At 41.5% G+C, this 16,922-nt stretch overlaps 1 protein-coding gene across 1 annotated transcript in view; it reads left to right on the forward strand.

The window, feature by feature from the left end:
* CCHR5.PART0HXorf58 (chromosome chr5.part0 CXorf58 homolog) overlaps nucleotides 1–16,922 on the forward strand; it is a 776,822-nt gene that overhangs the window by 327,631 nt on the left and 432,269 nt on the right. Inside the window, exon 6 of the mRNA XM_044072297.1 lies at nucleotides 16,343–16,454. Coding sequence (XP_043928232.1) covers nucleotides 16,343–16,454 — 112 coding nt within the window. The remainder of the gene's footprint in view (nucleotides 1–16,342; nucleotides 16,455–16,922) is intronic.

The following is a 16,922-nucleotide window of genomic DNA, read 5'->3' on the forward strand; positions in this document are numbered from 1 at the left end:
ATTCCACCTAAAATGCCTATTTTTTTTAGAGTTTCAGCTACATAGTGTACTTATTTTACTGCCTGCACTTTAACAAAGTCGTTTTTGTGTTTAAATTACCTGTTTAACTGTTGTAGGCTCCACATTCAAATGTGATAGCCATTTCTGTGCATTTAAACTGTTGTTTTGACTGTATCTGCTTTATTTTCTGAAAAAAAACTTTTTTTCCCGCCTTTCTGAGCTAGTATAGTCCAGTTTTCAGGTTAGTGCTGAATTCAGGGCTGTGTTACAAGTTTCTGTGTTTGCTCATACCTTACTTGGATAGAAGGAAGTTTATCTGTTCACCTGTGAGAGAGGGGAGCTTTGAGCAGCCTATCTGTCCCTGGAGGAGCGGTTTCAGCCCAGAAATAAGTAGATTATTGGCCATTTTGGGCTAATTTCTATCTCTTTCATTTCCCTGCTATAAAACCCGCATTTGCCCGGTTTTGTATGATGGGCAGCGCCGGTTAGCTAGTGTATAACTATTCCCAGCTCCACAAAGTCTACTCTTCAATTTTTCCCTTGGAACTAGACAAACTTTCAACTTAAGCACTCAAACCATTCACTTCTCAGCCTGGCACTTGCTCAAAACTCATAGCAAGCACTAATAAACCTTAGCACTAGACCCCCCCCCCCATACTGTAGAGAAGGACAAGGGTCTCTACTCAGCCTTAGCAGCCAATCAGTAAAACAATTCACTGTACCTATTCAGGCATGTCCAAAGGTCAGTTTCATGTGTACTGTCTGGTCCAACTGGTGAATCTGGGCATTTTAAGGCAATGTTACAACTGCCTCATGTACACAGACAACCCTCTCCTCCTACCACCAAACACTAATACATGCAAGAGATGCAATTATACAGCCAAACTGGAGGCTAAGCTCTCTCAACCCAAGACTGGACCCAGACAGTCAAGAGGAGAAGGGAATTACTTGAATCACACCACCAGTCTCACATAGACCTATGAAACCAGTACCGGCAAAAACACACACAAATACACAAAAACATACTCGGGGGCTCTAAATAAAACTCTGCAAAAGCAACAGGGACTCCAAAGCAGACATCCAAGTAACCTTCACCCCCCAACACAAACCATGAAACACATACTTCACAAAACCAGTGTGCCACACAATCACAGCCCTTAAGGCAAAATAACATACAAAACACACTAGTAATAGGTGACACTATAGTCGGGCACACTGACGTCCCACTCATTAGGCTGAACAAGGAGAAGGTTACTGTTAGCTGCCTGTCGGGTGCCAGGATCCACCACATAACACAAGCACTCAGGTCACTCCAGAACAAGTACAAATACGACTCTGTCATTGTCCATGTTGGTGTGAATAACCTCAGCCGTACCTCCCTGGACTACATGAAAAGAGACATGGAGGAGCTCTCTGATCACGTAGCCCAGGCCGGTATGACCCTGACCCTGAGTAGCATCCTGCCCTCACCAGGAATGATACCACGGTATAAAGAAAAAATGATCAATTTCAATAATCGGCTAAGCTTCTGGTGTCATTCAAAGGGGATCCAGTGTCTGTCAGCCTGGGATGACATGGTTGACAAGCCACGCTGCTTCGCTAGAGACCGCTTGCATCTTTCACCTGTAGGCTTTCGAATACTGGCCAAGGCTCTTGTCACTCCTATAGTGCCTTTTTTAGGAAAGGCTCAAAAGACAAACCCACCACCATAAATAGCACAAGTAACCAAAAACTGAGGGTAATGCTACTCAATTCCAGAAGTCTAAACCTCAAAATGCATGCACTTGAGGCACTCCTCAGTATGGAGAAAATCGATATATGTGCTGTAACAGAAACCTGGTTTAAGGCTCCAGAGAGCACCCCAGCACTACCAGGCTACAACTCATACCATACATTTCGGCCACAAAACCCAGACCGAAATGCAATAGGTGGGGGCATATCCATATTCATTAAGGATACCCACACCTTCAGGTTAGTGGTACAGCACGATGCTTCAGAGATCATCCACGTGCAGCTAACAATGGGCAAAACCGCAATACAAATTGTAGCTTGCTACAGATCACCCACCATGTCCCAGGACCCCCATTCCGCATTTCTGGAAACACTGGGAAGCATAAAGGTCCTACCAAACACCCTCATATTGGGTGATTTCAATTACCCAAACATTAACTGGGAGAACTACTCGAGTACAAACTCCCTTGCCCAACATTTCCTTGAATTTATAAACTCAAACGCCCTGGATCAAATACTTAACACCCCCAACAGAGGTGACAACATATTGGACCTGGTCATCACCAACATGGGCGACCGGTGTTCCACACCGGAGGTCAACCTCTCGCTGGTTAGATATGACCATAAACTAATCACTCTGGATATCCACATTTCACCCCCCCCCCACACACCCCCAGTCAAAGAAACTACAGTGAAAAACTTTTCAGAAGCAAACTTCACGTTACTTAAGACCGAGGTGGAAAGTTTCAAAGCCCCCATGCTAAAGGATAACACTGTCCAAGCTGCAAAGTCCTTTACTAATGCACTCTATGGGCACCTACAAGAATGCATGGATCGTGCTATCCCAAGCAAAACCAAGACTCATTTCTCCAAGAAAAGGAAACCAGTCTGGTGGACCCCTGCCATAAACAAGCCATACAATAGAAGGAGGAAACTAGTACCAAAAAGAGTAAAATCCCAAGAAGGGAAGACATCCCTGATCAGTATCAGCAAGAAACTATGATCCCTCCTAAAATCATCCAAGGCTAGCTTTAAAAGAAAAATTGCCAAGGACTCCAAAGGTAACCACAAGGCATTCTTTAGCTATGTCAAGAATCTAAGTGGTAATTCTCAGATCTGCTCGGAGTTAGAGCAGAATGGCATAAAGTACACTTAACCGACCGACATCGCCAACATCCTGGCAGACAGGTTCAGTACAAACTTCACCCCCCTCGCACCCCCAAAAGGGCCCATAACCATACGAGAAGAATGTAGTGCCCCTGAAATCACAGACACTCGGGTTAAAACAGCCCTCTCCAGGGCCAAAACCACAGCATCAATGGGACTGGATGGTGTCACAGGCTGCTTCCTACACAAGCTCCAAGATGAACTAAACCCTCACCTAAACACACTGTTCAAACTCAGCCTCTCCACAGGCTACGTGCCCATAGAGTGGCACACAGCAACAGTTATTCCGCTCCACAAAGGTGGAGCCACAACAGACCCCGGGAACTATCGCCCTATAAGCCTGACTAGCTTGGTCTGCAAGGCTATCAAGCACATCATCATGGATCTCCTTAACAGAGACATTGGGACCCTCCAAACACTGGACCCTACCCAGTTCAGCTTTGTTAAGGGCAGATCATGCCTCCTAAACCTGGTGGACTTCATTGAGACAGTTACCAAGGCTATAGATGAGGGAAATGTGGTCCACACTGCCTACCTAGACGTCGCAAAGGCCTTCGACACCATTCCCCTTTCAGGTATTATAGACAAGCTCACCAGCCTGAACATAAACCCCTATGTCACGAGATGGGTTGCCAACTGGCTCACGGACAGAACCCACATGGTAAGAGTAGCAGGAGCTAGGACTGACTCTAAACCGGTTACAAGTGGCGTTCCCCAGGGCTCAGTCTTAGGACCCCTCCTGTTTGGCATATACTTCTCTGAGATACAGGCAAGCACAGGAGGGCTATGACTGACCAAGTTCGCTGATGACTGCAAACTAGGGGCTATAATTGACTCTCCTGCTAACACAGACATCCTCCAAAAGGATCTCACTGAGACAGATATCTGGTGTCAAACCATGGCCTCAAGCTAAATGCCAAAAAGTGCATAGTCATCCCCTTTGGAAAAAACAAAGTGCCCATAATCTGCCACAAAGATGGTAGCCCCCTAAATATGGAAGATATAACAAGGGATCTGGGGACCCAAGTAGATAGTAACCTCTCCTTTGATAATCACATTGCCAAAGTGGTTAGAAAATCCTTCTTTGTGGCCCACCTAATCACAAAAGGTTTTGCATCCAGATCAAAAGAGGTCATTGTGCCCCTCTACGCGTCACTCATCAGACCCATCATAGAGTACAACGCCCCATTTGGGATGTACCTTGCAAGACACCTGTAACAGATGGAAAGACCACAGAAGTACCTCACCAAGAGGATCACTGGCCTCAAACAGATGCCCTATGCAGCTCGACTGAAGAAACTCTAGTTATACTCTGTTGCATACCGCCTACTCAGAGGTGATCTCTGCCTGACATACAAGGCAATGTCCAACCCAGAATTGATGGACATGCTCCACCTAAGGAAACTATATCCCCTCGAGCCACACACTCTAGGGATCCAAACCTCACCACAACAATAAATAGGACATGCTGGAGGGATAGATTCCTGTCCCAGAGACTTCCCATGCTCAGGAACAAGATTCCAGTCTACATTAGGCCGAGCTCCTTGCTAACCCTCTTCAAGAGAAACCTTGAGTGGATGGGAAAAAAATTTTACCCCGGGGGTCACTTCAATAGCTCTGCTGGACAGAGGCACAGAGAACTAATCTAAGGGGGTGGCAAAAGCCAACACATTCAGGCTAGGCTTATAAATGCCTTCTGGCAGATAGCCTAGTACCTACCTATGAACCTGTTCTTCACTATTTGGTCTTGGTTCTATCCTCGGAACTGAGTCGGCTGTTATATCAGGCTTGCACTAGCCAGAAACCTCAAACCAAGGCAACCCATACTGCCTCTCTTCCCTTCCCTTCAGATCTTGTTTGCCACATAGAATTTAGGATGCATCAGCCATGCTCTCAGCTAAGTGCCAACTTTTTTTTTTTTATGTATACATCTAAAAATTTCTCTCTTTAGCTCTTACCTTATTACTTAACTTGATTTTTGTTGTTCTTGCTCTGTTTTTTTGAATGCGAGTGCTTTATCTTCCCTTTCTACCTTGTCGAGTAAAATTTTTCACTTGCCATAGTTGGTATAGGCCCCTAAATCTTTTAAATACCACCGTTGGTATTCCCTTTTCTTCCTTTTACCCCTCTTGGGTATTTTTCTCTAACTAACATTGTTGGTACATCCTTTATTAAAACAAAAAAAATTCTTTACTTTGTGTGTGGAGACAGTAAGATTCTATCTGTGCATGTGCCTTCTTGGATATTTTTGGAAAAATGGCAGAGAAGCATAAAGGAACTACTGGTTTCAAGCAGTGCAAGGAATGTGGCAGAAAGATGCCCAATTCGGATGGGCATCTTTCTTGTGTGTATTGTTTGGGGGTGCCACATTTAGAAATTCAACTGCTGTGCGAACTCTGCAAGGGTTTCAGCACTCAAACCCATGCAGAAAGGTGCAACAAACTTATCCTCAAGGGGCTGTTAGAATGCCTTTTTACCGAGGCTTTTTCTGAGGTGGAGACATGTAAGTCTCCCAAAAAAGAGTCAAAGAAAAGGAGTCACTCCATTCTGGCATCTCCAAAAACTTATGAGTCTAAATCTACTAAGGGCCAGGTCCCAACTCATCCCTTGGAACCAAGGCCTAAGATGCCAAAATTGACACTCACTGCTGTTCCGGCACCAAAGCCTGTAACTTGCCCTATGGTGCCAACAACTACTGAACCTGCAAAAGTCACCTCAATACCAACCCTTTCATCGGTACCTATGACCCTCTTGGCACCAACAATAGTTTCCCCAGTCAGTTACTTCCCCCCAGTAAAACAAATTATTGACCATGGTGCCAAAGGTAGAGTCTATACCCAGGACTAGGTACTCCCCATCTATTGACTTCTTCTTGGGTCAGCAATTGAGTCCATTCACTGAAAGGCCAGAATCGACCTTGAGGACGTCAGTCCTTTCCACCAGGAGCCTTTCAAAGCTTGAAGTAGTCAGATTAGTAGATCAGTTCTTAGCAGCCAGAGGTCTTCCTGCCCCATCTAGAACCTCTCTCCCATCTGGAGCAGAGTGTTATTTTCCCAGGACACCCACTTATCTTCCTCCTTCAACCTCTCTGCAGGCCTTGGAGACATTGACTTAGACGTTTTCAGTGCCAGCTACTTCAGTGCCGATGGTGGACCTCACCTCGGTTCTGGAATCGATTCTGTGGTCAATGGCTGCATTGCAGCTGTCCCACCCACAAGACCGTGACTTAGCTGCTGGCTCCAGGATCCCTGGATTGGCTATGATTTTTTTTGTATGGTGCCATCTGTGGTTCCTGGTGCTTCAGCAGTTGAGTCCTTCCGGCGCTCCTGCTCTGGAGGTGGGTTCGTTGGAGCAGGTGTGACCCCGGTTCCAAGGTTGTCTTTCTCAGTTCTGGGCTCCCATCCCTCTTTGAGCAGACCTGCCTTCCAGATTATGGAGAGCACTCTTGCCTCAGCAAGCTCGCAGTTGGCCCCACCCCCGTCAGAGTGTCACAGCTATGTATCCTCTGGCTTGCAGCTGTCACAATCTGCTACATCGGGGCAATGGGCACAAAAGCAGCAAAACACCCTGGTGTACAGGGTAACACCTCTTCGGATCGTCTTCAGATCTCCCCCCTGAGGAGCTACCCCTTAAGAGATCATGCAAGAAGAAGCACATAGAGTCTCCAGAAGAATCGGCCACTGAGGATACAGATTATGATGAAGGGGAAGAGTCCACACTGTCACCTCCTGAAGATGTCTCCTTTGAAGAATCCTGGAAATCTTAAAACATAGGTATGACTGGAAGCCCACAAATGCTTCCTGTGAGGAATCTGTTTTCTTGCAGGCTTTTCGTGCTTGACCTTCTACTTCTTGGGTGACCCCACCTGCCGATGAATTGGTCAAACTCATTGTGCAGCATGCGTGGAAGGCTCCTGACACTATAGAGCCAATCCCGCGGAGACTAGAAAAAATTCTCTCTGCACCCGTGGATTAGCCTCACTAGTCAAAAAGTCTAGTGGTAGATGCTATGGTGCTGGTGGATGCCACAAAAAAGGAACTCACCGAGGAGAGTCCAGCTGTCCATCCTCCAAACCAAGAGTCTCAGACAATGGACAGATTCAGGAAGCAGGTCTATGCTTCAATGACCTTTGCCATACAGTCACTGAATTTTTTTGGCACATTTCACACAACTTCAGAGGGATCTGATAACTGAGCTTTCAGAGACCTTGGCAGGAGCAGTGTCTGACAAGGTACATGATAAGGTTGTATCCCAGCTTGCAACCCTAGAATCGCTCTCCAACTCATCTATGTGGCTTATTGCACATTCAGCCAAAGGGATGGCCAGGTCAGCATGTACAGCCTGTATGTGCTTATGTAACTTCAGACTCTTTCAAGTCTTCCTTTATCAAAGCTGCAGTTGATGCTACTTTATTTGGCCCAAAAGTCAGAGACACATTAGCCAGGTGTGAGAAGGATGGAAAGACCCTTTCTGCTGTAGGCATGCATTTTTCCACTCCTCAATGAACTTACTCCAGGAATCATAGGAGTGGAAAGATGTGGTTCAGGAAGTCCCAAGGGCCTTTTCAGGACATGCATGGTGAGTATTCCTCCCGGGGCTGAGGGGGGGGGGGCACTTCAGGAAGACACCCCTCCCGTGGCAGAGGGGGCTTGTGCAACCAGGGTTCCAGGGATTCTTTCTCTGGACAACCCTACCAGCACTCCTGAGCAGCGGCTTGATTGCTTACCTCTGGAAGTAGTCAGAGGAAGATTCTCTCTGCAGCATTCAGCGTGGCACACAGTAACATCAGATTCCTGGGTGCAGACAGTAATTACCAGAGGTCACCATATACCAGTCAATCTTTATCCTAGACCACAAAGATGAATGCCTGATGTTCTACTCAGTCAGAGGGATATAGCAGCTCTAAAAATCCAAAAGCTGTTTCAAAAAAGAGTCGTATTCTCTCAAGACAAAGTTCTGGCTTAACTAGTCTTACAGCTTCTTGGGTCCATGGCAGCAACAATCACCCTACTTCCTCTGGCGAGGTACCACATGAGGCTGCTTCAATGGCTCCTAGCATCAGAGTGGTCTCTGTTAACTCACCCAATGTCTCACCCAATCTGCATAACCAAGTGACGCAAGCAGGATTTATATTGGTGGATGAAGCCAGAAAAGGAACTATGGAGCTGCCCCTTTTCATCCTTTCAGCCCAAGGACGTAGTGACCACAGATACATCCCTGATAGGGTAGTGGGAGGCTTTTTCAGGGAAAGACAGTCCAAGGCACTTGGTCCCCTCAAGAGGCTAATTTGCACATCAGCATTGTAGAACTGAGGGCACTGCTCTTAACGTTGGAAGCATTCCAATCTGCCCTCCCTTCATGGGCAATTGCTATTCAGTCAAACAACGTCAGTGGTCTGGTACATCGGATCCAGATCCTACCCTTTGTCGGGTAGCCATAAGAGTTTGGCAATGGGCGATCGCCTCCAACTGCTTTCTGATAGCAACACACATTCCGGGGGATTCCAACGTGATTGCGAACAAACTGAGCAGATGCAGTCTCCTGCCTCAAGTAATTTCTCAGTTCCAGTGTAGCGATGAAGATCTTTCATTGATGGGGTCAGCTTTGCTGCAATCTGTTTGCCTCTCCCACAAAACACAAATGCAGCAGCTACTTTGCCCTAATCCCCCTTGGGTGGAGTCCCCGAGAGATGCTTTCCTACACGATTGGCCCCCAGGAAGACTTTACGCCTTTCTACCAATCCCCCTCATTCCCCAACTTTTGAAGAAAGCCCAACAGTTGAGAAGCAAAGTGATCCTCATAGCACCTTATTGGCCCCATCAAGTCTGGTTTCCCTTTCTATGGCCTCACCTAGTCCACTATCCATGGATTCTGAATCCAATTCCAGACCTGTTGTCTCACCCACAGGGACTGGTCCATCTTAGCCTATGAAGTCTCAAACTGACAGCTTGGTTCCTCCACTTCCAGTAATTGCCAGGCAGATTAATGTGTCTTCCCCAGTACAAAAGATACTTCTGGTTTTTCATAAACCATTCACCAGGAAAACTTTACCTTGGCAAGTGGAACAGATTTGTGTTTCTCACCCTCGATTGATAAGGTATTGCAATATTTATCAACCTTATTACAATTGGAAGCCATTGCTTCTACTATTTGAGTTCATTTAGCTGCTATTTCAGATTTTCATAATGGTTTCAATAACCTATCCCTAATGTCTCATTGCCACCTGTGATATCAAATGTTTATCTTGGAAAACTCTATTCCTGATAGCCATCACATCGGTCAGAAGAATGTCAGAATCGTAGGCATTGTGTGTAAAACATCCATATATAATTTTTCTCAAAGAGAAAGTATCACTCAGAACTAACCCCTCCTTTCTGCCTAAAGTAGTATTAGACTCCAATATTAATCGGTCTATCGATATACCAGTTTTCTTCCCAAATTTTTCAAATAAGGGAGAATATTGTTTGCATTTGTTGGATGTACACAGAAAGTAACACTTTTATTTGGATATAACAAAATTGTTTAGAAAAATCAGACCGATTGTTTCTATTCTTTTCAGGTACTCGATTGGGCAAACCAGTTTCCTAAGTTACTCTAGCAAAATAGTTGAGAGACTGCATCACCTTTTTTTATGACCAAAATAAGCTGAACTTCTCAACAAAAGTTAGGGCTCATTCTACCAGATCAGTTTCCACTTCAGAAGCCTTTCATTCCCGAGCCTCTGTGGATGACATATGTGCAGCGTTAACTTGGGCTACCCCCCATACTTTTATCACTCATTACAAATTGGATATGGTCTCCAGGGGAAGAGCATCCTTTGGCTCTGTGGTGCTCAGGAATATCCTTCCTTAGGGCCTCCCAAGACATGAAGTAGCTAGGGACTCTGTCCCAACAGTCAAGAATGAATGAAGATCGACAACATCAGATAAGGAAGTAATGTTCTTACCATAAGATTCCATCTTTGTTGTCGATCTTCATTCATTCTTGACATCCTACCTTCCTACCCCCTCCGAAAGACTCCTGGAGGTTCGGAACTAGTCCTAGGTTTCCTATTAGGGCAGTTGCTCAGACAAAACTTCCACATTATTATATTCTACAGGCAAAACTCGATCTGAAGGGAAGGCAAGAGAGGCAGTATGGGTAGCCTTATCTTGAGAGGTTTTGGCTGGGTCAAGCTTGATATAACGGCCAAGTCGGTTCCAAGGATGGAACCGAGACCCAACAGTCAAGAATGAATGAAGATTGACAACACAGATGGAACATTATGGTAAGAACATAACTTATTTACCCACGGTTGTCTTTATTTGATCACTTTGGCTTCACCTGAGGGATCAAACCACACCAACTGTGGGTAAAGCCAGCATTACCAACACCCAGTCATGGGTTGTTGCTTAAATATACAATAAACAGCATTCTATTTCACCTCTGATATTTTTATTATAAGGGGTTATTGCAGTTGAAGAAAAAACTGCATTTAATAATACACAGCAGAGTAAAGCAGTCTCTGAAGCTTTTTTCTAAATAAGTCAAATGATTCAATCAAATGTGAAGCTGATTCCCACAGTAACTCTAAGAACTTTTGCATAAAGAACATTTTCAAATGTTCTGTATCTTTTACACCAGAAAAGCACTAATTATTAATGTTCCAATTGAGTTCTTGATACTAAGGCCACATACTTAGTCAACCACAAGATAATGCTGTAAAGCAGTAGTGTACAGCCTCTGTCTGATGAAATGCAAATGTAAAATACGTAAAAAATTATGTTTTGTAAAAGTATGTTTAGAGGATCATGTAGTTGCTTTTAGAATGCTTCCAGGGTCTACACCTTTCCAGTATGCATCAATCACAGTAACTCCAAGAACTTTTGCATAAAGAACATTTTCAAAAGTTCTGCATCTTTTACACCAGAAAATCACTAATTATTAATGTTCCATTTGAGTTCTTGATACTATTCAGAACATAAAATTTGCAAGGCCACACACTTAGAGTTGACCACAAGAAAGTGCTGTAGGGCAGTAGTGTACAGCCTGTCTGATGAAATGTAAATGTAAAATAGTTAAAAAAAAAAAAAATGTTTTGTAAAAGTATGTATAGAGGATCATGTAGTTGCTTCTAGAAGTCTTCCAGAGTCTACACCTTTCTAATATGTATAAAAAGAAACAAAGCTATATTAGAATGTGCCTTAATCTTGCCTTATAATGTTTTACTTTGATGGAAATAACAATAAAAAATACAGTAAGGAACAGTCAGATGGAATTGTCTGGACATAGGTTGTCCTTTTCTAGTCCCATGCTTGGAATTCCACAGCAGTATACCTTTCCTAAAAGAATTAGCACTGACAAGATGATACCCGAGTTCCAAAAGCATGACTACAGCATATGGAATCTGTTCTCTCTATCACTCAGTCTGAAAGAAATGAGGGAGTTAGATGACTAGATTCAATGTACACTCTGAAAGTAATAAGGATATATATGGGGGATTTTGTATCATCAGATAACCCTATATGTGTGTAAAAGCAAAACAGTTAACTCATTATGTATGATTGCAACCTGGATACTCTCTTGCAGACACATCAATAAACCAGTTAATCTACCCAAAAAAAATTAACCAAAAACAGACAGAATAGCTGATTCAAACATTGACAGAAACACCTTTCCTAGCAAAACAGTCAAGATTTGAAATTAGGAACTTTTCCGTGATCGGGGCAACAGGTCTAATGACCATGATCACGTCTTATAGTTGCATTCACATGTAATTCACTGTAAACAATGAAAAAGTAACACGTGAACTCCACTCCTTTGTAGTCTACTCTTACTTATGTAAAGTAATGGTTTACAGTCCATTAGTCATTTAGAAGGCATCTTCTTAGAAACTTTCTTTCCCAATATAACTGGGGCAAATGACAAGAACAGACTCTTTTGTGATGGACTAGGTTCTACGTAAGTAGAATCAGAGACGACTGTGAACATGTAGTTCACTGCACAAGTATTCTCCTTTATGGGTGTCATTCGGGACAAATACTAGCAACTGAATGGTTGATTTAGATTCTATAGCACAGATCACAGCTAGCATATCTTTGACATTTGTATAATTTGTTTTGTCTAAACTGTCCCACTGGTCTCTCACCTTTATCCCCACAGAAACTGCTCCAAATGAAAAAAAAATCCCTGAGGCGTCTTATTTCTTCTACCAATACAGTCTACCAATACAGTTCTTTCTTGATAAAGTCCAAAAGTGGAATCTAAAAATCCCAGAGGATAAGAATATGGAATCATGTCAGTTCGTCAAGCCAAAATCAGTTTGCTGACAATGTCTTCAACAAAAGTGGAGATTGCCTTTTTCTTTGTTGTGTGACCTCAGAGTCGGTATATATAATTTATAGGGGGTGGGGCGGCAAAGCCCGAGAGATCAAACAAAGACAATTGGGGGTAAATCCAGCTTTACCCACACTCAGGAATGGGTTATTGCTGTCATACAATGACATTATTAAAGAAAGAAATTCCTTACCTTTTCTTCAATAATGTCTTTGTGGTGCTGTAGAGATCTTCTGTGTTCTTCTGCCTTTTCTGATGTACTATAAATGTGTTTGGGACTTACGCTATCAGTGCAGAGCACGAAAACAATGGAGAAGGAAGAATCTCTGTTGCTGATTTTTTTTTTACTGAGATTTTATGGGGAACAGCCTAAATACAAGGAAGATCAGGTACATTTCTGGTATATGCTTGACCTACAATGGGCACACTGGTTGAGCTGTCCAATAACTGTCTGTAATATACTAATATATTAGATTATTTAAACTCGGTATTTATATCATAAATAGATATATTTATGTCAAACACGTTGCTTTATTCACTTTTGTTGATTGATTAAGAGTGGTAGAAGAAGTATTTAAAGCTAACAGCAGATATTTGGTGCAAAAAACGTGTTCCAAGTTTCATTCTCCCCTTCCTCTCTAAATGTTATTACGATGCTGAGGAACTTGCTGTTTTTTTTATTTGTATAAAGCATTGTCTTAGAATCAGTGGTGCCATGCTAAAATTAGCTACAATGTTCATTTTTTTATTTCTAGGGAAGCATATGTCTGACAGTTTAGCCTAGCAGGTTAAGGTTATTAGCAGCAAACAAGTTTCACCCTACTGTCCATTTCTCTGTTATGTGATTACAAACAAGTCACTTTGCCAGTCATTGCTCTTCGGCTTCTGAAAAGAGAGGCAGTTGTCCTAGTAGATAAACGCAGTTAACAAATTAAAACAAATTAAAAAAGTTAACTTTGGTATCCTTACTAGATGGTTTGTACTGCATACTGCCAGCCTTGTCACTGAATTTATTTGCTTGACACACCTTAATAACAGAACTGTTAGCAGTAAGAGCTGAAATATGGATTTCACTGCTTACTTGCAAAATGGAAGAATATCTTCTGTGTATGGACTAGTAACCTTGCACAACTGTCTAAAGAAGTGAAGTGACACTGCATTATAATAGGTATGTTTACAGTTGAGAATGGGTCGAATTAATTTGCTTGTATATTTAGCAAGCATAATTACGTAACTGTACATTTTTGTAAAGATTTCATTGACATGCCTTGCATCCATATGTTCTTGTTTTAATAGTGATGATTCACAGTACTGGGACTTGCCAGTTTGTTTAGCTGTCTTATTGTTGATGTTGGCTGTACAGTTTTGCTTTTTAGTAAAACTCTTTCAAAATATTTCACTTAGAGATGGGATTTATATGCAGAGAGTTCCATGATTTTGCTTTCATTAAATCACAGAATGCTGAAAAGTGAATTTGTCACTTTGATGGGCATTTGCAAATTCAATTACACCAAGAGTGAAAGTTACCTTGATGAGCCTGATAGGACCCAGAGAGTCACACAATATCATGAACTGACATATATAACATTCCACCTCTGCTGCCCAAATCTTTCAGTCCTTCTTTGTGTTTTCACATATGTGAGTGTGCTGCTGTAATATGCCTGTTCTGTGCAAGCCTATATCTCAAAAGTAAATTGCCAAAGGTATGTGACCAAGTTGTGCATTTTATTTACAACCATCAAAATGAACTCACAGATAGTATTTCTACTTTACCTCCCATTGGAACCTATAAAATGAAATGTTGGCTTTCCAGGTGTAATTATTATTAACAAGAAGTAACCATTATTAGATACTTAACACAGCATATATTATAGACTATATAGCAGTTTTCTGTTGGTTTTTGTTTCCATAGTCTGAGGTAATCTGGCTGTTAAAGTTGTAGTGATGTTAGTCTCTGCATGACAGTATTCTTAATTCTAAAATACTGGTGTTTTATGCCGCAATTTCTATTTCTGCCATTTCTTTACTAGTTATAATTGTCCTGCAGTTTATTGCCTAAAATGCATTATTCCAATAAGGTATAAGCTGTACATCACAGTAAACAGTGACTGCTGCATGTCAGTAATATTTCATTTGTGACCACTTAATACTCTCTGTCAACAAAATCTAACGTAATTGCTGTGAGGCATAATTTACGACACCCTCACTTAACTCATGTAACTTTGAGATGTAATAGATATATAAAATATAAGAGGTTTTGCTTCTCTTTATATTAAATAAGATGGTGAAAAGAGTTATGCTAAAATGATACTGTTCTGACTACACTTTCCCAGAATACTGGCAGGACCTCCAACTATGCCACCACTTCATTTAGAAAATAATTCCCAGATCCTGATTTTTTATTCTTCTGGCATCATTTTCCACGTGGAATCTGTTCATATATAGAGTGAAATTTGCAAACATTGCTGAAAGATTAACTCTTCACAGCATCATAAATACATTGAAAATATTTCTTGACCTACAGACCAATGTCTCAGTTTATTTATATTTTAGAACGTATGGTAACAACACATTCATAAGAAATGCCAAATAGTTTTCTTTTATAGAAGCTGATGTGTGCCAAAACAGTTCAGTTGTGATATTTTAACATGAAGAATAAACAGTTAACTAGAACATAGGGGTAACAAGATCTCTTTCTTAATCACACCTCATCTATTTATGTATTACAACCTTAATCAAGTAATTACACAGTTTTTAATTATAGCCCTATACTATTTGCTAACATGTCTGCTTCGTTTATTTATAAATATTCAAGGCTGTGTAATATTTTGCAATAACTTCTATACTGTCATTATTTTTCTAGGGTTGAGCCTGACAGGTCATTTGAGATTAGTGCTATAGCCCAGTAAATAAACAAGCAAATATAAATGAATAAATAAGATTTCTTCTTAATATGTGAATATATTTGTTAATGTGCTTGCTGATATATAGACTTTTTTTTCTTATGTGATGCAGTAACAACACTGTACCTTAACACGTTAAATTCTATTCATCTGCCCAGTCAGCAGTACCAGTCTTCCAATGACACACCTTTGAACTCAACTTTTTTTTTTCCAGTTTATATCCGTCAAACTTTTCTCTTGTGCCCTCTGTTGGCTTGTTTGTTCTCCTAGAAGTGACGGCTCTGTAAGAGTGAGGGGAAAATTCAAGATGATGGCCATTATCTACAGGGATTAAGGGACTTTTTCCTGTAAGGCCCAAATGTTCCCATTTTGCATGTCCTGTAGACACTCAAGAGACAATGTACAGTGTGCCTTAACACTGGGTGTCAGCCATTTCCTTGAGTGATATAACCCAGGGATGGGCTACTCCCCCATAGGAAATACACCCATATATTCTCCAGTTTCAAATGAGGACCATAGTTTGTACTGCTTACCCTGGCCATTGTTCAGTCAACCCTGCCCCCGAGACTGGTGAGCAGGCACAGCGTCATCACTCCCTCTTACCTCTGTTACCACACCCAGGTAATTAAATGAACCCATGACATATGAGTTGCGTGCACTGTTGTATCCCTCTGTGCAACAGAGCTGGTGCTTTGATGCTGATTTTACAGAGTTTTTTTCCTCCTTCATATTTCTGTATCTATCCCAGCCATTGTGATGTAATGTTGGTTCTTCCTTAACATTTAACAAATTGCTGATCCTCCTGCTAGTTCTAACCTCTTTTTTCTGCTAATCAGCAGGTAAACCATAAAAGGTGTGATTCATTCACCTTGTTGAGGAATGTGACCTTTATACAGTGTTTCAACTCCTTTCTAACACCCATGTTCTGATCCAGAAACATGTGCTCATCACGTAGTACAGATCTTCCAGTGCTAGCACAATTTGATCAAGTCTGTCAGTATACCATTCTGATACAAAAATGAGGAAAACTCAGGACCATTCACGTCAAACTTGTAATTCAGTTACACTGTCTTGTGTCAATAAAGTTCTTCCATATCTGGTTGCTGTTGAGAGCTTGATGATATTTGATTCAGAAAATGTTATTGTACAGTGCTAAGAATGCTTCCTGTGAGGTTCAGTAAGCTAAAAAGATCTGACAAAAATTATTTGTTGTTAATTCATCATAGGTTTTTAGGGCATGAGTTTCCTCCTGTAATCGTGTTTAAGATCTACCAGCACAATGAGGGACATGGAAGCAAATACATAAGTGGGAAAAGAATTATCAGCCCTGCAAGTGAGGTAATCATTTAAAAAAATATATACTACTACTGAAAAATCAGCTTTGACTTTGATACTTTCGTGTATTTGATTATTTTAAATCGTTTTCTCTCCCTTTTTAACTAATCAGTATTTCAGAGAGCATATGACATTTTTAAAGATGTATAACATGTTATCATTTTATTTTTTCCCTTGGATATCTTAAAGTATTACCTTCTTGTTAGGAAGAAAATATGAATGGCATTATTTTTGCTCTAAAGTGACCTCCAAATTAATTAAAAATGTATATGCATGCAGTGCTGTAAGGCATAAACAATACACTCATTTCAGTTCACTGCAGTGTGTTATGTTGCATGTAGTATATACAGTATGAATGAGCAATTCAGCATTAAATATAAGGGATTATATGGCAAACAGTAAGACGCAGTATATAAGGTATATACATAATTAATGCAGGAATCCTTGTTTTACTGACTGCTTATATTAATT

The sequence above is a fragment of the Protopterus annectens genome, chromosome 5.part0, assembly GCF_019279795.1.
Source record: "Protopterus annectens isolate FY-2018-M chromosome 5.part0, PAN1.0, whole genome shotgun sequence".
NCBI classification, from domain to species: domain Eukaryota; kingdom Metazoa; phylum Chordata; order Ceratodontiformes; family Protopteridae; genus Protopterus; species Protopterus annectens.